Source organism: Fonsecaea monophora (assembly GCF_001642475.1).
Source record: "Fonsecaea monophora strain CBS 269.37 chromosome Unknown Scaff51, whole genome shotgun sequence".
Classification (NCBI taxonomy): domain Eukaryota; kingdom Fungi; phylum Ascomycota; class Eurotiomycetes; order Chaetothyriales; family Herpotrichiellaceae; genus Fonsecaea; species Fonsecaea monophora.
In genome coordinates, this window is record NW_019173982.1 from 208408 (window position 1) to 230113 (window position 21706).

The 21706-nt window shown below is 51.4% G+C and overlaps 7 protein-coding genes across 7 annotated transcripts; 5 read left to right on the plus strand and 2 right to left on the minus strand.

Moving 5' to 3' along the window:
* Positions 1-992: 992 nt before the first annotated feature.
* AYO21_07022 (hypothetical protein) lies at positions 993-5035 on the plus strand (the record flags this gene model as incomplete). Its single annotated transcript, XM_022656980.1, has 4 exons — positions 993-1015; positions 1111-2744; positions 2825-3577; positions 3636-5035. 4 exons carry the CDS (start codon positions 993-995, stop codon positions 5033-5035), a joined length of 3810 nt encoding a protein of 1269 aa, XP_022510779.1.
* A 776-nt stretch (positions 5036-5811) lies between these two features.
* Positions 5812-6738, minus strand: AYO21_07023 (hypothetical protein; the record flags this gene model as incomplete). The annotated part of the gene is made up of 3 exons (XM_022656981.1): positions 5812-5817; positions 5874-6574; positions 6639-6738. 3 exons carry the CDS (start codon positions 6736-6738, stop codon positions 5812-5814), a joined length of 807 nt encoding a protein of 268 aa, XP_022510780.1.
* A 957-nt stretch (positions 6739-7695) lies between these two features.
* Positions 7696-9999, minus strand: AYO21_07024 (hypothetical protein; the record flags this gene model as incomplete). Its single annotated transcript, XM_022656982.1, has 1 exon — positions 7696-9999. The coding sequence occupies one exon, from the start codon at positions 9997-9999 to the stop codon at positions 7696-7698; it is 2304 nt and encodes a 767-aa protein (XP_022510781.1).
* Positions 10000-10411: 412 nt separating this feature from the next.
* AYO21_07025 (hypothetical protein) lies at positions 10412-11054 on the plus strand (the record flags this gene model as incomplete). The annotated part of the gene is made up of 3 exons (XM_022656983.1): positions 10412-10583; positions 10638-10722; positions 10772-11054. 3 exons carry the CDS (start codon positions 10412-10414, stop codon positions 11052-11054), a joined length of 540 nt encoding a protein of 179 aa, XP_022510782.1.
* A 796-nt stretch (positions 11055-11850) lies between these two features.
* Positions 11851-12938, plus strand: AYO21_07026 (hypothetical protein; the record flags this gene model as incomplete). The annotated part of the gene is made up of 4 exons (XM_022656984.1): positions 11851-12031; positions 12080-12251; positions 12300-12862; positions 12913-12938. The coding sequence occupies 4 exons, from the start codon at positions 11851-11853 to the stop codon at positions 12936-12938; spliced, it is 942 nt and encodes a 313-aa protein (XP_022510783.1).
* A 1284-nt stretch (positions 12939-14222) lies between these two features.
* Positions 14223-15874, plus strand: AYO21_07027 (hypothetical protein; the record flags this gene model as incomplete). Its single annotated transcript, XM_022656985.1, has 2 exons — positions 14223-14644; positions 14704-15874. The coding sequence occupies 2 exons, from the start codon at positions 14223-14225 to the stop codon at positions 15872-15874; spliced, it is 1593 nt and encodes a 530-aa protein (XP_022510784.1).
* A 1663-nt stretch (positions 15875-17537) lies between these two features.
* On the plus strand, positions 17538-18821 carry AYO21_07028 (hypothetical protein; the record flags this gene model as incomplete). Its single annotated transcript, XM_022656986.1, has 4 exons — positions 17538-17781; positions 17889-18015; positions 18552-18753; positions 18810-18821. The coding sequence occupies 4 exons, from the start codon at positions 17538-17540 to the stop codon at positions 18819-18821; spliced, it is 585 nt and encodes a 194-aa protein (XP_022510785.1).
* Between the last annotated feature and the right edge of the window lie 2885 nt (positions 18822-21706).

The window sequence follows — 21706 nt, forward strand, 5'->3', positions numbered from 1 at the left end:
GGTGCTTACCAACTGTATGATCGTTGTGAGATCTCAAGACGAGTGGCAAGGAAAAGAGTCAGGTATCTAGACCAGGCGACGGAAGTAATAATAGTGACAAGGCGCAAATATCTAGACGTTGAGTCCCCAGGGCCCCACACGTTTTCTAGGGGCGTTTCCAAAGCGAGGGCAAAGGGGGTCCGGGAACAGGGCCAGACCATGTGCTGTTCACTTGTGTTGTTTTCTCAGCCTCAAAAAGGGTCAGAGTCCCACGGACTATTCTGTATCTGTGCTAGCGACGTGATGGAGGAATGTGATACGACTGGATATGGACGAACTCAACCCCTGGACACGACACCGCCTTTCTATCTCGACTGCCACTATTGCTCGCCTCTCAGGCTGGATAAGAATTTTCCAAGCCCGGATCTTGACACAGATTCCCTGTTCTTTGTCTGAGCAAGCAAGGGATAGGGCGACCTTCTTCTCTGCAAGATGATGGAGGAGGCGCCGAGCACATGAACCATCGCGACCAAAGTTCCTTCCAAAGAGCCCTGATCAAATCGGGAGTTGTTCAGCTAGCCACCAGAGGTCTAGCCGCCAGAGTCAATGGACAATATACCGCCTCGAGCATTTTGCTGGTTCGCGACCCTGTCCCACGCTCGTATCCACCCTTGGCAGCGGCGCAAGTGGATGGGGTTCTTGTTGCCTTTCAGCCTGATGAGTCGACACAAAGGATGCTGACGAGGGCTTGGAAGTGAGCCTGTGGGCGGTGCCCTGTGCCTCACTACAGAGGCTGTGGTTGAGGTCGTGGATGTTCTCTTGAGGATCCCATGGAAGAGTCCAGTGTGAATCCTACACTGTGGGAAGGGGTAGGACTGCCTCTACTATACGGAACTCTGGCCATACAAGCTTCCCTCCCACAAAGCTTAGAGAGTGGCTTCTAACCCTACAAGCCAAGTGAGTAACTGGGACGTCCTTCATGGTAAGTTCCCCCGACATACACCAACACAGCAATGCTCCAGACGTTCAGGTTGAGGTAATAACCCCCCTTCAATTCTAGGATGTCACTTCAGGATGCAAGTGCCATTGCGGCAAACCGATACCCTGGAAATGGGCTGCTCGATGCTCTAGGACCAGACAATGTCCCGACTATTACTCGCTCCACTGCCACAAGGATGACTGCAATCTCAAGGAATGCCGGTTCCACGGCCACTGCTGGGATGGCCACCTCCCCAAGAGCTCCAAGCTCGCAGCCTCGCACGTCCCGGTCGGGTTGACGGTGCAGCATCTGTTGGTCAGGGACATCATTCACTCCGAAGACCAGACAGAGACGCTGAGGCAGCTGCACGAACAGAATGCCGCCACGCGATGGTTCAACATCCGCCATCGCAACTCCCAACCAGTTCTGTACGTCTACGATCGATTTGGTCCCCTGTGTGAACCGATGGGCGCCGATCCGACAACATCTTCAACTGCAGCGACGTTTCCCACCTTTGTCTCCTTCATCGGCAAGTCCGGGGTGGGCAAGTCCACGTTGGTAAGGGCGATGCTCTTGTTGGGGAATCTCAACGTCCAACAGGTCCAAGATGACGACATTTACAACCTCTCCACGAACCAAAGCCGGGTGGACACCATCATGGCTGCCATATCTTCGCAGCAGGAGATGCCAGTCACCCGGTCGGGCCACGTCGACCACGCCGCAGACCCAACTACGCTGGGCGTCCATCTCTACAAGGACGAAAAGGGCTCGAGCTCGAACTCCGGCTCATCCACGGACGCCACTGATGGCTTCACCTTGTTTGCCGACTGCGAGGGGTTCTTTGCTGGGGCGGCCCAGACAAATGCCGAACGATTCACCGCAGATCAAGGCACCAGGGCCAGAACGACCATGCCGACGACCACCAATAATAACAACCATAATATCGCCAACGAAGACGCCACGGAGGCCAATGTCCTGTACAAGGCGCCCGTGACGGCGGCCAGCTACGCGCGGCACGGCCAGCAAGGGGCCGAACTGTTCTACGCACGATTCCTCTACGCCGTCAGCGACGTCGTCGTCTTCGTCACCAACGAGGACCAAAACATCACGCTGCTGCTCGTCAACGCACTCGAGTGGGCCGCCACCGCCGTCATGCACTCGGTCAACTACCCGTCGCGCAAGACGCTTATAATCGTCCGCAACGGCGCCCTCGGTCACAGCCGCCAGTTCGTGGACAACGAACTGCTGGAGCGGCTCTACTTGGACCGCCAGGCCTTTCTGTGGAAGTCCTCGTCCATCCTGCAGGACTTTGTCGATGACTACAACAGCCGGCAAGACGGCTTCAGCAAGCACATTTACCGGAACCGCGACCTCTACGACGCCCTGTACGACAAGATCATTTGCTGCTGCATCCCCCACGTCAACGACATTGATGAACGCGGCGACGAAACCATGTTCTCGCAATACCTGAAGCTGCGGACCCAGATCGACGAGGCCTCGCAGCGAGCGATCAGCATGCGTTCCAAGGGCTGGATGAAGTACAACGTCTCGTCCCTCTCGCAGATCCTCTTTTCGGCCTTTGAACACTTTCGCACCAATGACGGGGCCTTCAATTTCAACGAAGTCGCCCGCATCAGCAAGCCCAATCCGCAGTCGTTCTCCGATCACGTCGCCAATTTCTTGCGGCTGGCACTCGAGTCTTCACCATCGGGCACGGCGCAGGCAATGATACCTGATATTATCGCGCTGAGTTTTGTTGTTTGGGCTATGAGGAGTCTCATCCATGGTAATAGAACACGTTTCCTTCCAGTTATTTTGGCTGTGCCGATCACCAGTTGGCGTCCCTTGACTGAAATGCTGCTGTAGTGGTGGACCCAGCACACCTCTTCGACCGCTTTAGCGACAGTGACAAGGAAGAATTCTCCCTGGCACAACACTGTCACAGCGCCCTGCAAGAGTACCAAGAAAAGTACCAGCAATGCGGGTACAAGTTCTCAGAGAACGATTTTTGCACCAACGGCCCGGGCACTGCCCACCAACGGCTCCATCTGTCGACATCCAAAAAGAGAGCGGACGGGGAATTCACGCCGAGATATCAATTGGACACCCACTTGGTGAGCGCGATTCGAGCTCGATTCTTGGTCCACTATGAAAGCGTGGTGAGTGAGGATGGGACCGGGCACCGGTCGATGACGAAGCCCGCGCCAGGCAAGATCAGGAGAGTTCGACAGGCCGTCATGCAAAAGCACAATGGGCAATGGACCCGGATGACCAGCAACATCACCTGTCTGGCTTGCCTGCAGGCGGTGCCCGAGAATGTCCTGCACTGTGGCCACGGATACTGCGTCCAATGTGTCCGCGAGCTGGGACGGCCGTCGGAGAGCTTCGAATCGGCGTGGACATTCGAGGTCTGTCCACTCTGCAGTGCGCGGATGGGCGACAACTATTCCCATTTGATCAGAGAACGGCCGCGGTGCGCCGGCGTGCGCATTCTGACCCTGGACGGCGGCGGCATTAGGGGCATCATCGAACTTGCCATTATCCAGGAGATGGAGAAGAGGCTGGGCCTGCCGATTCCCTTCCGCGACTATTTCGATCTTGTCGTCGGAACCAGCACCGGTAAGTAGTTGTCGTTCTAGAGCAAGACACGATGAAGAAATACTTATCGTCTGGGCAGGTGGAATCATCGCACTGGCACTGACAATGGGAGACCGAGACGCCAACACCCAGACCAGCCTGATGACGGAGGCTTTCAAGTCGTTTGCGTCCTCGACCTTTGCCTACCCGCGAGCGGGCAGCCTCCTGACGAAGATCGGCCTGGGCCACTTTGTCACGAGCGTGGTCATGTCCTTCGGCCTGTACCAGGCCCTATTTGACTCGACGCCGCTGGAGACCGGGCTCAAGAAGTTCTTCGGCACGCAGACCAGTCTCTTCGGGTCCGCGCGCACTCGCCATCATCAGTGCTCGACCCGCGTCGCCGTGGTTGCGACCAAAGAATTCGGGAAGCGAGCACACCTGATCACAAGCTACAACCGACCGAATCTGGGACCGGGCAGTGACTTTGAGCGCGAAGACGACGAGAGCAAAGGGATGCGGATCTGGGAAGCCGGGCTGGCCACGGCGGCCGCGCCGTTCTATCTGGCCCCGTTCAAGAAGGCTGAGACGGGGACCCTGTACTTTGACGGGGCGTTGCACATGAACTGCCCGGGGCCCGGGGCCGTCGAGGAGATCAGGAAGCTGTGGCCGGAGCCGCACAGTCCGTCGCTCGACGTGCTCGTCTCGATCGGCACAGGCATCCAGGAGTCCGAGGTCAAGATCCCGCGGGCGATCCGCATCGGCGGCTTCGAGGAGATCTGCCGCACGTTCCACAGCAAGCTGGACTCGGAGAACCAGTGGCAGGAGTTCATCGCGAGCGGCGCGACCGACGGCATCCGCGACCGCCTGCACCGCCTCAACCCACCCATCGACGAGCACCTGCAGAAGGTGACGCTGTGGCAGTGGAACAAGATGGCCAAGCTGGAGGACATGGTGCAGCGACAGATGCGCGAGCCCGAGTGGCGCGCCCGGCTCGACAACGCCGCCAACGCCCTGCGGGCCAGTCTGTTCTACTTTGAGCCGGACGGCGATGCGACTTCCTCGTCGTCGTCGACAAACAACCTCACACCCACGGGCACACGGCACGTCAACAATAATCATCACAACAACAATCACAACAACATCAACCCCGAAATCCAAGGCACGATCCGCTCGCGCCTCCGGCACGGCAGCGCCGAGCTCGCGGGCCTTCTCACCCGCGTCACGGGCTTCTTCTACACCACACTGTCCATGTCGCGCGCCAGCCCGTGGTCGCTGCTGCAGCACGACCCGTGGACCGAGATCGCGGCCTTCACCGCCGTCAAGGACGCCGTCGTCCAGTCGGGCCAGCGGTTCCGCGTCCCCGTCCGCCTCGACGAGCCGTCCGAGACGAAGCTGTTGGTCCTGGCCGTGCGTCTGCACGACTGCTCCGCCCCGCTGCCCATCAGCGGCTTCCCGACCCTGCTGCACGAGTTGCATCGCAAGGCCAGGTCGTGGGATTAGTGTTATCAGAACTATCCGAGTATGGACCGAGCATGTGGCATCTACACGGAACATAGGGCTTGTCGCGTCGCATATCGTATAAAATGTCCGCATGACATACCGCATACCGCATACCGCATACCTTATGTACTACGCGTACCTCGTCCAAAGTAAGTCAGTAAGCAAATGTATATGTGATCCGTGTCTGACTTCAGAAAGATAAGAAGAAAGACAATGTTTGTATGATTAATTGCTTCTTGCTCTTGTGGTCTGTGTTGTGATCAATCATACACACATCATCCCACAGCCGATTGTGGTGCAAGGCAAGGCAAGGCAAGGCAAGGCGGCCGGCCTTCTTCTCAATGCACTTCCGACCAGGCTTCGCCATGTTGTGACTATGAACATTCCATTCCTCTCTAATGTATGCATGCACGCATGTCCCTCCAATCCATCCGTCCGTCCCTTGTCGTTACCAGTGCCCCGCCCCAACTAACCAATGTATGTGAGAGAGTCGGTGGTGATGTTTTTGTTGTGTGTCCTGTACTGATTTGCACCCGCAGTGCAAGGAAATGCTTGGTTGATGCTGAACCATGTCGAGAAATCTATTTACCCATAAACGCCAATTTCCTGGTTGAGTCGCTATGTCCAGTCCGCTAGTTTTGGATCCTTTCAGAAAACATAATGTTGACTCTCCTATCCCTTTTGTCGCATTTCGCAAGGAGATATTACACATCCAATCGTCTGCTTCATTCGTGTCCGTCAAAACATTCTTCAATTTCGTCGAGTGTACATGTTTCTTAGTCCTGTTGACAATATTAGCGTATATCCACAGGAAGATCTCGGGAGCATGCAAACATACCTCATCGGTCAGGCGGTCCAGCAATTGAATGCTCAATATCATGACCAAGAGCCCAAGCGTGACCACGACAAGCAATCCAAAACCGAACCAACCAAGCACCATTGCGGCGGTGCCGACTCCCGACTTGACACTTCCATTCCCCAAGTCCTGCGCTACCGTGCTTGCTGCTACAGCCGCGGTGTGTTGCCACATCACGCTGACCAACACAAACACCGACGAAATAAATATCGTTGCTAGCGCCACCTGTGACACTGCTCTTGAAGGAAACGGTCGGACTTCGTGCTCTGATCCATCCGGTCCTGTCGACGTGTGCCAGCCTGGGAAAGTCGCCAGCAGCAAAAATGTGAGGAACGCCAGTACAATGGCAATGATTAGCAGGTAGGGGAACACAATGGCGTTCTTGAACGTGCTGGCTACCCAGATGAGATTCAATGGGTCTTGATCAATCGACACCAGGTCGGCCAATGCGGTCGAGTTTTGATTGCACATCCATGCTCCTCCATCAACCCGGATGCAAATGCCAAAGTATCCTACGCGGACATTCAGGTCGGCATTTCCAACAATATTTGCTATCGCAGTGGTGACCGAAGGGTCGACTTGTACTGTGCTGAAAACAGGAGGGTATTTCTGATAATATAATGAGATGAGGTAGATGTCGGGGATGAGCGGAGAGGTTGAGGAGCAGCCTGCTAGCAGCAGTGCTGTGAGAGAAACCAAGTCAGCATTCCGAGGGAAACAATCAATATTTGAGGGCGAAGTACTCACATAATAGGATGATTGCAATGGCTATGAAGATCATGAGGACATGATGGTAGCCTATGAAGGGCACGAATCTTCTCCACCCTGTCCTAAAGCGTAGAGCCATTGTGCCGTCTTCTTCTCAGGATCCGGTATGTCCACAGGGGATTTTATGTCTTTGTGTGTGTTGCCGTCCGTAAGGACGGAAGTCGATGTTGAAACTCAGCACGAGCACAGGTTTTGGCACTTGGCCGGGTTCGAATCGTGGTCAAGGTGAGTCTCGATCGGAGGGTCAGCGATGCTGATATTCAGTCGTAGTGGTCGAAGGTATTAAAGCTGGTTTTTTCTGAGAGACAGAATGGTTAGCTGCCTGAGTTTCTTGTGGCAGAGGAAGAACAGATGTAAAGGAAGAGGAAGGAAGAGAGGAGAGAGAGGCGTAGCTTGTTCTAGTCCTGGAGAAATTTGGAGCCTGCAGTGGTCATGGTTGTGATTGGATCTCAGTATGCTGCCATAACTGAAATCCGTGAGGTTGGGTTGTCTAGTACTGGAGAGTGAGTGAATTCTTAGAAATTAATGTGGTGGCAGGAAAAAGCGCAGGTGTAACAAAATGTGGCAGGGCCGGGACTTGAGAGACGAGGCTAGCATCTGTTTTTGTTTTCCTCTTTTGGGTTTAGCTTACCGCCAACCTTATGCTTATTTTTCCTGCCTCGCAGCCTTATGACGTAATCCTGTTACCGTTCCGCCTGGGTCTTGGTCTCTTTTTATATCCGTCCCCGGCTCCCATGTCAAGTTGGATCAAACTTTATTGTTTCCTGTCCATCCTTATCATGTATTAAAAGAACTCAGTCATTACATATCCAGTCCGATGCATGGAGGTGGTCTATCATGATCATTCAGTGTCACTGCCCATGGGTTTCTTTGTAACCAATAATACTCGAGGGCATTCTAGTAGCTCATCGTTTCTGCCCAACGCCTCGCCTCATCTCCAGTAGCCAATCCGAACCCTCCACATTGCAATGCAACGCATCCCTGGAAACACAGTAGACGCCAGACAGAATACCCCTAAAACTAAGCGACAAATCATTCATGCCGGTACAAATGCAAATGAACTGAGATCAAACTTGGGCTTCTGTGCCGGTGAGCCCATCTCCGACTTTTCATCTTCGCTGTTTGGTATTATTGCGTCCTCACTACCGCGGCCATCATGTCGCCAAACAGCTGTGAGAACACATTCATTCCTGCCTTCCGTAGATGTATCATCCCGCTTGACCACAGTCGAAGATGATGCTCCATAGGAACGTTGCTTGTTCAGCGACCTCATGGCTGACTGCTGCACCTCGATTGATTGATATCCAAAGGTCTTTGGTAGATCCGCTTCTCGACGTGACTGGATCTCTTTGGCACTCGGAGGCTGGCTAGTTATAGCCACCTGGCTCTCTGGTGGAAAACAAGGCGGCTGCTTCCTCGATTTCGCAGAGAACAGCGGCCTTGCGACATTATTCCAGCCTTCTCGGGGTTGAAACGCAAAGGTCTTCATCAATGACTCATTTTGCTTCTGGATATGGTATTCGAGTAAATCTTCAAAGGCGTCGGGATCATCATCTTTATTAATCTCCATGATCTCCCTTACAGCCGCAGTGCCGTCTCTCCGAACCGTGTCTGACCTCGAAGGCTGCTTTGGAGATGCAGCTGTAGGGGAAGACTGTGGTACGGACACCTGTGATTCTAGGTCTGGAGATGAACAACGCACCTCCGGTTGCACCGAGACGGTCGCCGCGTCGCCTTTGGCTGGACTTGCCGCTTGCTGGACTCGAGGCTTAAGCAATTCTCTAACACAATGGTCGGAAAAGACATCGAATTTAGACTTGGCATTTCTCTTGTTCTTGCGAATCTTCGAGGCCAAGGGACTGGCGTCTTCGCCCTTGGCAGCGAAAAATGGACTTTGTTTCACATCTGGCGTTGTTGATGGGTCCATTGTGTCTGAGCACAGTCGTTGTCTCTTGACTGACTGAAAGGTTGACATTGTGGAAGCTCTAGCCAGGAAGGCTGTGCGGTCTGTTGTACTAGTAACCGGTGCTGGTATAGTGGCACTTTGCCTCAAAGCAGGAGCAGAAGAAACCAGTCTTGGTTCCCAAGACGCATTCCGGTTCCGTTGCAGCAGTCGCTGCTGTGACGGAGAAGGGGTTAGGCTGTTGGGATCTAACTCAGCAAGCGGTTGTCGGTGAGGCTTGAAAAATGTCTCGATCGATTTCTTCGGCTTCAGCTCGGGTGCGGATGCATAGCTCTGGCTCCTGCGCTCTCCAAGCGCGGGGCGAACGAAGGGTTTGCCGCTAAGCTTCAGAGGTTTCTTCGAGAACGGGTCGAGGTCTCCGCAGGCGACACCAAGTGCTGTGGTAGCCTCCACGTGAGGGCCTAGATATGGCATATCCGACTCACTCATTCCGGGATCAAGTTCGTTCAGAAACACCATTTTTTGTCCGACCGGACAGAAGACGCGGTGGTGTAGAAAGGTCAATTCTGCCTGGCGAAATTGCTCCAGGTAGCCGCTCGGCACAATCAGCTTCCCTTCCAATTGGACCATCCGAAGGATCTTTTCGATGTCGTTATACTTGCGAACCAGGCCGTGGGCGGTCTTTAAACCCAGTTTTCCAATGTTTGGCAAATAGTCGCAGCCGCTGAGGATCGCCATCCGTCGGAACATCGTGTCTGTCCAGCCTGCAAGCGAGATGTCTTTGCACATAGGGAACTCCGACCGCTCAATCTCAAGCAACTCGCCGTATTGATTCAGCTTTGTCAATAACCGGTGGGCACCAAAAACTAGCATATCCGAGTCCTCAGCCAGAATCCCATTGATGATACCCTTGTGTTCCAGATAGACCAACTGTGCATCGGCTTCGTATGGCGCAACGATATATGGGACATTGAGCTTCTTCAGTTCCTCGATCAATTGTCGAGCCATAAGAGGGGTGACATCGATGGCTTTCTGAAGTTCTTGCTGCGCTTGTGTGGTTTTCCCGGCCTTGTACAAATCTAACCCCAATGCCCTGCTTTCCTCTCTTTTCTTGCGCCTTGCCGCATTTGTTGCCGCCTTGCTGGGCAGATTATCCCCGTCAAAGACCAGGTAAGGAGTGACACCGAAGTCGAGAAGCATCCGAACTCGGCTCAACACGAAGTCTATGTGGATAGTGGTCGGCTTGTCGAGAGCAAGGGCGAAAGCACAGCCCACCACACCTCGATGTAGCCAGCCATAGGCGTCAACCCCAATGGTTTGCCCAGAGAACTTTTTGAGGGTGCAATGCTTTTGGATGGACTTGAGCACAGGCAACAGGCCTAATATTGTTAGTATGGCATGCGACATGAGGTCAATTGACTTGCCTTTGATGCCCATCTTTATGCGGACACCAGGCTCACCGCCTGTTTATGGGAGATACAGGTGACTCAAAGTGGGAAGGGGGAAGGATAAAGCTGCGGCCGTTGTAGGAAATGAGCAGCAATATAGGTGTAAATGGACAGCCCACAGCCATGGGTGTTTTGTTGACACTCGACCTTTGCTGTTGTACGAGTTACATTGCGTGCATACATTCAATCTGGTGAGGCAAGCGCCCACCCAACCACGCGCTGCGAGTTGGACCGACGCGTCTGGAGCCTTGCGAGCCTCACCGGCGCGGGCCGACGTTTTGCCGATCTCCCACTAATTTTTTTGCCAGTGGTCCCCGTGCACAAACGCATCCCATAGTGGAAGCCATCAATCTCACAAGGCTTGGAAAGAATTGTTTCTGTATCATCATACTGCACCCGACATGGCTCGCTCTCTGAACAAAGTCCAGAAGCAAATATCCAAAAAACGAGGAGGAAAACCGAATGCCCTACATGAGAATAGTCGGGATGCAAAGCGTCTCCGACGAGCAGGTGCAAGGGAGGAGAAATTGGCCCGTCTGATGGACGCAGCAGTGAAGACAAATCAAATATATGGTAGGCCTTTATATAACATTGACATGCTTATGTGCTGAGTTGGGATCATCGCAGTCGACCGGGTGGCATGGTTCAAGTCAGCCCTGCAAGGATCCACAGGGGCCTTGACAGACGAAGAAATGCAACTACTTACGCAGAGGTATGTGAGTCATGTGAAGTCGAGGACAAGGGCTCATGGCAGGCACCAGCTTTATCGACCGCGAGGATGAAGAACTGGCTGAAGCCAAGCAACAGCGTCGACCTGGAAGACCGCCTACGAAGCTGGAAGAGAAAATCACCCAGCGAAAAGAGGCTGAAGAGCGTGAGTTTCGTGCGGGGCTTTGGGTCCCCGAGCTTCGAAACGATGTAAGCCGCGAGAAGGTTGAGAGATGGGCGGGCGAATGGGGCGGGTTGAATACGCTGGATTTCGTTCGTGTTGTGAAGTCGGGTGGCATCAAGCCATCAAGCTTCCCTCCCAAAGCCCTGTCATGATATGAGGAACGTCCTCTATATGGTCATATCAACCAAGTCGTCCGAGGCTGTTTCTCTTTCCCCGTTTGAGGGGTGCCATCGAATCAGCCGTATCAGCATTCGCCTCTTGTGCAATAAGCGCATAGACAACCACTCGCCACGAGCGCAAATCGATATGCCTCTGCGAGAGTTCAAAATCCTTGACGCAGGAAGAATGCACACAGCAAAAACTCTCGGATCATGGCACTACCGCTCCGACACGAACGCGGAGGGTTTTGGTTTCGTTGGTGAACGACACTTCGATTTTTTGATGAGCGGAATAGCCGCGTCACCGAGAGAAGAAATTGTCCCTGAGACAAGAACATCCCTAGGAATTCATGCCGGCAACGCGAGATGTCTGCTAGGCTAAATCTAAGGAATTTTGATCGGTTCGCAGAACACGACTGGCACGAAGGTTATCACGGAAACACCTTCGACACCTCCAAACTGAATATAGTGGGTTGAGATTGATGTCCTTGGATACCATTCACCTAGAGCGCAGACCAGCTGCTCTCGGTACTTATTGAGATGCTCTACAGTTGAAGTTTGAGACTCCAAACATAGAAAGGTCGAAGTGTTACCGTCGAGCCGTCTCCTTTTCCGTTACCTGACTCGTAAAAATGACTATCATGTGATGACATGACTCGTGCCAAAATTTATTGGAAACTTTCTCGAACTGCTTCATCTCTGCGTATTTCCATTTTCCTGGTCCAGATTTTCTCCCCCCTTTTACTTCCTTCTCAAATCTAGAAATCTCTTGCACCTTTCTGTTCTCAACATGTTGTCACTACGGTTACTCAACCGGGCACTGCCCAAGAACGTCCTGCGCCAGCCGGTAGTCCGGTCCGTGTCGTCCATAACGAGATTCGCAACTCGTCGGCCGCAATGGCAATCGGCTATGAAGACATCATATCCCGCATTCTCAACTTCTGTTGCCCGAAGAGAGCCTGCAGGCCCATGTAAGTAGACGCAACTATGGCTTAAAATCTGGCTAATGCAGGCCACAGCGGATGAGGCCCTCGTCGCAAAACTGAACAATGAACGCATGCTCGAGCTTCAATCACAGAGCGATGATAGACTGGCCGCCATCAATGAATTCCTCGAGAATAGCCCCTTCAAGGTCCAAGACAAACCTGGCTCGCACGAGATTGTCCTGACCCGAGACTTTGGCAACGAGAAGTGAGGATCTTGGTCAATACATTCCATGATGATGCTAACAACCACAAGAATCAAGATCCAATTGAGCGTCTCTGACCTTTCCGAATACCCAGCCGAAGATGAATTCGATGCCCTCGATGAAGATGGTGCTCTTTCTGATGAACCCGATTTCGAGGTGCGAAAACGAGGCATCAATCAAACCGGTGGAAGAGGAGGAAAGGTCGATGTTATGCCAGAGGATAGCATTGCCCCGGTTGACAGAGCCGAAGGAGGAGAAGAAGTCGACGACGTGGCTAATGTCACGCCTGCATACCCTGCTCATATGACCATTACAATCACTAAGCCCGGCAACAAGGCTATTGAGATTCGGGCTGTAGCTCAGGACGGCACCATCGAGATCGAAAACGTCTGCTTCTTCCCAAAGGACTCGCTGCTCGAGGCACAGAGCACCAAAGATGCTTCGGAAGCCCGCAGCCTGTATGCAGGTCCGCCTGTTGAGGATCTCGATCCCGAACTCCAGCAGATGCTCCACCAGTATCTGGAAGAGAGAGGGATTGACGAGGAACTGGCCAGCTTCCTTCCAGAGTACCTCGATTACAAGGAGCAGAAGGAATATGTCAAATGGCTCGAAGGTGAGTTGATAATCCCGGGTAAATTTGCGGCGGTGCTAACCTCTGAATAGATCTCGAGAACTTTGTCAAAGAATGAAGCTCCCTACCCGGGCTGTGTTTTTATTATTGGGAATTGCTTCCTGCCCATTTCAGTAGATCCTCCACTTTGAGCAACATCTGTCATGTCCAAAAAAAGGTGTACTATATGTTACAGGGACGACCCTGGACCAACAATGAAATAATTCCGATACCCAGTTGACGTGTTGGTCAACAACATTGAATTTTTATGGTTCAGCTTCAACCACAAGTAGATTCGGTGGCGAGTACGCTGGATTTGTTTGTCTTTGTGACTCGTGGGAAAGTAATAGCTAATAGCTGGGAGTTGGGAGTTGGCGTAAGTCTCACTGAATAATGTCCCAATACTAATTGGTGAACCTCACTTCGTGGGGTGTGGCGCGTTCCGCGGCTCACGCTTGAGCAAATGTTTGGTCTGAATGGGTTGACACGGATGGTTACCGAGAGTTTGCACAACAAGTTCCCTCCATGGACAAGACCAATTACTCGTCCACGTCAGCTTTGGCTGCTTAGTTTGCAACCATCTCTAAAACTCTCTGTTCACCCGCACCTCGAAACAGGCCACACAACCGGCAGATGCCTTGTTGCGCTTCTCGTATCCGGCCTTCGTATACCTGGACATTCTCCGTATTCTACATCGTATTGCGACTCCACCGACAATCACCTTGTCTCGATTTCTCCTACCCCTCACGCTTCGGACGGGTGCTGACACCTCCCAGCCAGCTTGGCTTGATTCCTTGCCGAAATCCTCGTTCAGTCGGTGCAATTGATGAGCCCGAGGCTATCGACCCTCCAATAACGACCAAATGCCCCCAAAATGAGTCTGAACAACGCGGGGGCCTGGAACCATTCATGGACGCCTGATGCTCAATGTGGCCGTGGGCTCCAGAAACCCCGGGGCAAATCCAGCTGTTACATCATCCTTACAGGCTCAAATATGATCGATTCTGGGCGTTACCCGCCTAATCAGACTCCTCCCCCGAGTTCCCAGCCATGGAAATGGGGTGGGTGGAGAAAGATGCACACGTCTGATAGGAACAATGCCAGACCAGAAGTACACATTAGGGAAATCCCTGTCAATCAGAACTGTACGAGAGGTCACGATGTATACGGTGACCTAGGCTCAAGGTTTCCAAGTGTCACGGACCTACATCCCCTTCCAGTACTACTACGCGAAACTACATTGTCCATCAGACCTTTAAATCCCTGACATCTCGACGCTGTAGTTTCCCTCAACTAACACTTGAGCAACTTGCTTGCAACCAAGCGCTCCCTCTTTATCGCCTCGTCTTTGGATCAGCCCAGCATGAACCACTACCTGAACCTGGGCCTCGGCTTCATCGGGGTGTCGATCATCTACTTCTTAGTGGCTTCTTTCCTTGCAAAGCGCTACCATGCTAGAAAAGCCAAAGAGCTTGGATGTCAACCAGCCTGGGAGCGCCCTTATCGGTGGCCGTTGGGCATTGACTTGGTCTGGGAGATTGTTCAAGCAGACAAGAACAACATTGTTCCCAGTTACTTCCTCGACGTCTACAACAACAGGACTGGCAAAAAATCGACATGGCAACAAAATATGCTGGGAACCATGGGCTACGTGACATCGGATCCCAAAAATATCCAGGCAATACTTGCTACTCAGTTCAATGAGTTTGAGCTTGGAGAAGTGCGACGTGGCAATTTCTTCCCCATGTTGGGCAATGGCATCTTCACTACTGACGGCAAAGCATGGTGAGTAGACACTCCCCCTCAAGGCTATGCAGTGTGACCCTCTGTTGATACGATCAAAGGGAGCATTCTCGGACTCTTCTCCGCCCTCAGTTTGCTCGCCAGCAGGTCGCCGACTTACAACTGGAAGAAATCCACGTCCAAGACATGTTTAGGCATCTGACCACCACCACGAACGGGTGGACTGCTCAAGTCGACTTGGTCCCGCTTTTCTTTCGTCTGACGCTCGACTCTGCCACCGAGTTTCTGTTTGGCCAAAGTGTGGACTCACAAATCACCGCTTTGCCGGGCTACACGCAAAGGGCCCGGAAACCTGGTGAACTGGACTGGACGGCATTTGCTTCCTGCTTTGATGGCGGCACCAATGCTCTCGGCGTCCGCGGTAGATTGGCAGAGCTGTATTGGCTATACAGCCCTAAGCACTTTTATGACAATTGCAAGGAAGTCCACAGATTTGCCGACTACTACGTCAATCTTGCATTAACCACCGACCTGTCGTCGTTGAGTGAGCACCACCTGGAAAAGGGCCAAAAGAAGGAGAAGTATATTTTCTTGAAGGAACTTGTGCAACAAACACGGGACCCTATCGAGCTTCGGAGCCAATTGCTAAACATTCTTTTGGCCGGTCGCGACACAACAGCGGGTCTACTTGGCTTCACGTTCTACTCGTTAGTCAGACATCCTGACGCCTTCAAGAAATTACGTGAGATCATATTAGAGGATTTCGGCACCTACGAAGATCCCAAGTCGATTACCTTCGAAACACTCAAGGCTTGCTCGTATCTGCAAAACGTCCTGTCCGAAACACTTCGACTCTATGCCACTGTGCCCTTCAATAGTCGCCGATCAAATCGGGACACAACCCTCCCTCGAGGCGGAGGTCCGGATGGTAATTCGCCAATCTATGTGCGAAAGGGGACAGAAGTGAACTACTCGGTTCACATTATGCATCATCGGGAAGATATCTGGGGACCCGATGTGGAAGAATTCAAGCCCGAGAGATGGGTTGGACGGCGGCCGGGCTGGGAATTCCTGCCGTTCAACGGCGGCCCTCGAATTTGTCTTGGACAACAATTTGCGCTGACGGAAGCCGGCTACGTTATTGTCCGCATGCTGCAAAAGTTTGACGTTATCGAGACTTACGAGACTGATCCAATCACGCGCTTTTCCTATGGACTCACCACTGCACCCTTGCGCCTTCCCGTCCGTTTCCATGAAGCATCAGCGAATTGAAGAGGATTTGAAGGGCATCATACTGTCATAATGGATTGGAACGCGGTTGCCTTCCACGAGGCAGTGTATCGGTCAGCATCTGAAACAAAGTTTTATTGCAGTTCTCGCCTCTCGCTCGCACTCTCTGTGCAATACCTCATCAAGTATTCTTCACTGTCCAGATACAAAGACCGTATTCATCCTCTCTCTTTCGATCTATTCTAACCTCCATCCACACTACGCTGTCATGACCTTGATTTCAGGCGCGCTTCTTCTCATTGCTTTCATTATATTATACCCAACCGCACCTGTCTATTCTCTGCCTGTTCGCCCGCTGACTCGCGATGGGAGCTTCTCCCTCCTTCGAATCGCGGTTAGTGGAGCCTCCAACATGGTGACAAGTGTACCATCAACTCTCTTACTCGGAACTGAACGAGGCCGTCGCTGTGCTATAAACGGCGAAACGCCCTGTGAAGCAGGCATCTTGACCACTACACCCGAAAGGTCACATCAACCCAAGCTCCCAGGTGGTGGTATAGTGCTTTCTCCTCGAGACTCTATTCCGTCTGGCTGGGACAAAGGGGCCTTTAGTATGAGGTACATCGCAATGGCATCAGCATGTGGTTCTTTCTTAGTCGGACTCCTTCGCATGTTGTACAGTGAGCGCAAGGAAACGGCTTGGTGGTCTCTGCGACATCGAAAAGAAACGGCACACGCTCCAGAAGAACCGTCACAGTAGCACGAGTACGAACAACACAGACCAGGTCAACTAAGTTAGAAGGACGTTTCCAAACTTCCCAGCATCTGGACATGGAAGCACTGGACCATCTACCGCCACTTAGTCGACACTACCAAGCTCAGCATTGTCACTTTCAACTTTACCACACGGAGTGATCTCTGTGGATGCCGACATCAATGGTGATAAAGGAACCGCCCACAAGACACAGGACGACTCCCTCATACAGGTGGAGTGGGCAAGAAGGTGCAGGTATAGAATGAGTGGTGCAGTGCTGGTAGTCGATTCTATGGGTTCCTGGGATCGTGTATGAAAACAGTCAAGTTGCCCTTCCCTGTGAAGGTCAGGGTAAATTGACCTGTCCAATTCTCTTGATACCCCTTGGTCTGTGGCCAGTAGCAGATGAGCTATCGCTCTCGCCACCTATCATGCTCCTGATTGTCTATTGGTCGATACTCAGCACTAGCCGTGGGCACACAAGATAAGCCAGCACGTGCTAAGCGATGACGTTCGAGGAACCCATCGACTTGTGACGTCGCTATGGGATGGAGAGCAAACCACAGAACAGCAAGCTGACCTACCACTCCTAACTACGTACATTGTAGTATTGCTTGCGTGGGATCATCGATCGATAGCCCTGTACCTCGTAGATGGATAGCCACCTCGCTTTGTCGATAGGTGGATGGATAGAGATGCCCATGCGAGCCACGCCAATCAAATGAATTATCACACTAGGTACAAAATACGTACCCATTACGTTCGATGGTCCGAAGGGGGCCAGAAGCAGGTTTTTGTGAGTGGTTAAGAGTCTGGACCCAGACACACTTGCAGAAGAACAGGTCTCATATTCCCATATTTCTTTCACCGTGGCTCCCCAGTCTCAAGCTTGTGTAACAACATACATACCTCGTACATTGCACCAACAACACTCCCCCCCCCTCCAAAACAATGTCCTCTGGCGGCAACACCCCAGCGCACCCCAGCATGTCCTACTCCTACCCGACGGTGCTCCTCCTCTTGGTGACGGGCATCTTCACATTCCTCGCTGTCGTGGCCGCGACCGTCTACTTTGCGGGCTACGCCGACGACGTCGCCGAGTGGTGGGCCAAGCGGTATTACAAAGCCAAGGCCGTCGCCGAGGTCAAGCTGATGGAGAACGTGGGCGAGGACAAAGTCCAGGGGTTGGTCAAAGGTTAGTTTTTGTAGCTACTCTTTCCTAAGAATCTTTACCAGTTCTCAAGTGGAAGGGGGTGTTCTTGTCGGTAACTAGCTAATGTGGCTGTGTACCCGACGAAATAGACTCGCTGAAGAAGAACCCCGTCATGGGCAAAGACGAACTCGACCAGGTCTCGGGCGGTCTGGGCCAGGAGGCCGTCAACGAGGGTCTCGGCGGTGTCAGTGGCAAGCTGGGCGGGTTGGGAAAATTGTGAGGAGCCATATCGGACGCTCTCCCGATCGATGCCCTCTACCTTCTTGGGGATCAGTGGACGGGCCCAGCTGATCGGGTGCGGTGGTGGAACCAGAGCAGGTTGGTATCATGCATTGCGCAACAGGTGCTCAGATAAAGACTTGACGAGAAGCGTGGGCGCCGTGTGATGGACGCGGGTGGTGTCGTCGGTAAAGTATCCTCACCATGTTTGAATGAGAACCTAAGTAATGTAGATGGATAGCAATAGAGGAAGTCAAAGCAGATGGGTTTCTAAAGCTCACGTGATAAAAAGCACGTGAATCCACCACGTGACCAGCGACAAGGACATCCCCCGCCTCTTATTCGTCTTGTATATAAATCTCGCCTCAAAGCACTGGGGTCAATCGACCAGCCTTTCACTTCGACAATGGCGGGGGAACGCACTATATGTGATAGCGCCGCTCGCAGCTTGGCATGTTCTGCCGTAGGGGCTTTTGGGTGTCAAAAGCGCTGTTTAGCTGAGGCCCCCCTGCTCTCTGACAATACGGCACCAGTGAATGGCGGTTTCGTCAAAACCGAGTTCTCAATGCCGTCAAGGTCGGAATCCCGGAACGGTCTGGACGTGAACATCGGCCTACTAGCCCGTACAGCATTTCCGACGCGGATACGTCTTACCAAGTCGTGGCTGTACAACTCTTTCAAATGACCGGATATGCTGGTGAATTCCGAGGTAGGCCACTGAACGTTGAGGCAATGGTAAGTCCATGTCTTGTTACTTAGAGTAGAGAAGTATACTCCTACGCGACCTTTAGGAAAAGGAGTGAAAAGGCTACTTAGGAAGATACCGAGCTAGATAAGCCCAAACTACTTTTAGCTACTTATAAACCGAAGGAGAAAAGTATGCTCCTCGTACCCGAGAAGTATTATTACGACCTGACCAGGAGAGAGGCCCGTAGAGGGGTAAGATAACAGGTCAAGGAAGGACCAAAAGACAAAGTGTGTAAAAGTGCTAAGGGGAGGCTAGGCTAAGAATGGCACTAGACTATATACTCTAAGGGGGACTGCGACAGAGCAGTACAGAGCAACATAGAGCTATAGGGGATGGACTGTACACTCTGTATAGGACTGCGATAGAGCAGTACAGATCACTATAGAGCATCTACGAATCTCCTTCTATATAGTTCCTATAGTTTTCATAGTTTTCCTTCGTAGTTAACCTCGTTTATAAATAATCGAGTTCCTCTCGGTTAAGTACTTTACGTATAGTACCGTATACTATACTCTTAGTTTCGTCTCTACTATACCGTTCTACTACTATATTACTAAGTAAACTACCTCGGGTTTACTTAGGATACCTTACGTATAAAGTATCTCGTAACATTTTAACTACCCTCTTAGATAGTTAATAGTACTAATAACGATATCTAGTAGTTTTAACCCTAAGTTACCCTAAACTAAGGCTTACTTAGTAGCCTAACCCGTTAACTACTAGTATTAATATAGTATCGGTTAACACTATAGAAGTAGTAAAGATAAAGGATAACCTTAAGGTCGAATACTTCTATAGAGATCGAAATAAACTTAGTATATACTTAATTTAACTTAAGGCTGTATTTACCCTATAGCGCACTAAGTATAGTACCGCCGCGGAGAAAGTACTATTCGTAAGACTTTAACTTCGTAGATCTACCTTCGAGTAGTTTAAGTCTCTAATAAATAATTACTTAGGTATAGCCCTAGAGTAACGAGATAAGTGTGATGGGTTAAACCCAGAAGGAGGCTCGGTTCTGACGAACCAGCGCCAAGACTAACGCCACCTCCTGATTGGCTAAGTTTACCTGTACATTGTACAGGTAAAATACAGCCTCCTAATTAGACGAGGCACGTACCGTACAAGGGATACCGAATCCTAGTAAACTAAGACACCGTACGTAAGGGAAGGTAAGGAAGAGAGACAAAAGGTAAGGGAAACGTAAGGCGTGTACGAAAGAGGAAGGATAAGGGAGAAAGGGGAAGACATTAAGTATCCCTTACGGAAGAGCGTACGATATAAGGGGAGAAGGAGGGGACATTATTCCTCCTTCTCTCTCCTTAGATTTATCCTCCTTATTACTAGGTTAGTTAGCTAGTTATAGAACTCTTTCTAAACCCTTACATTAGGATAAATCTCCTATTTTACGTACCTCCGTACGCATCGACAATGGAAATGGATTCTTCGTCTATATTAGGTCCAGCTCCACCTCCGGAATGGACAGCGTAGTTATACGAGTTAATTCGAGAACAGAACTAGCGAGTAGGAGGTCTAGAGCATCTCCTCTAGAACCAGTAGAATGGCGGGAGTACCCCTACTCTCGAGTCGACATAACGAGAGAATAGTAACGTACGGGAACCATTAGCCGTACGCGAATCATCGGACTAGAAACATCGGAAACTCCCTAAACTCCCTGAGTTCAGCGGAAAACGGACGGAATTTCGACCATAACTTACGTAGGTAAAGGCGAAGCTTAGTGTCGATAAAGACGAGGATACCGAGATCGTACGATTTTAGTATATACATAGTAGATTACGAGGAGAAGCCCTCGCGTAAGTTAGCGCCTAGGTAGACGTAGTTATTTCGATAGACTAGATGACGGTTTAAGGCCTTTTTTCTTAACTATAGGCGGCGTACGAGGATTACGAGGCCGCTAAGCGAGCATCGCGGAAGCTCAGCTTTATACGGTAAGGGATAAAGACATTCAGTACGTTCCTCGCCGAATTCGACCGTACGATACTAGACGCTAGCGGCCTTAGCTAGGACGACTAGGTTAAGAAGACCTTCCTAGCTAACTACCTATCGTACGAACTATAGAATGCGATTATAGTAACCCCTATCCTAAGGTCCTATAAGGAGTACTATACGTTACTTCATACCGTCAGTACTAACCTAGAGAACCTTTAGCGTAAGAAGGGACGGGATAAGCCCCGTACGACGAGGAGCTCGTCGGTACCGATTAAGGTTCCCCCGGCGGAGGACATAATGGAATGGAAACTATTAGACGCTACTACCGCCGCTATCGTACGTACACAGCGTACTTAATAGGTCTCTAAGGAGATATTAGATAAGCGAAAGGAAGCGGGACGCTATCTTCGATGCGGATTAGGAGAACACTTCGTACGATAATACTCCCTCCTCCTAGCGATGCGTCCTCGAGCCGGACGAACAGTAGCTACGGCTATTACAGCGGAAGAAGGGGAAGAGGATCTAAAAAACGAGTAGCTCCTGGTAAGAACCGCTATCAGGAGCGTACGGAGATCTAGGAAGCCTAGCGAGGGTTCCGAAGTTCGATAGATGAGCCACCTTTCTTAGTGCCTTTAATAGTGAATAGAGAGTGTTCTATAAATGCACTTACGGATACTAGCTACTCATCGTACGGCCTCATTAACTCTCGCTTTACCTCCCGATAGAACCTCCAGCGTATATAGATTTCCCCTCGACTTATTATAGGATTTAACGAATTAACGAACTCATCGATCTCCGAAGTGGCTAAACTAGAGATCGATATTAACGGATATAAGGAAACCGCCTTCCTATACATTATCCTAAGCCTCGCCTCGTACGATATTATACTCGGGATTCCTTAGATGAAACGAAACGACGTACGACTTTACCCGAAGGAGTCTTACTTACATCTAGAACTATAGAGGTTACGTATATAGAACGAATATAAAG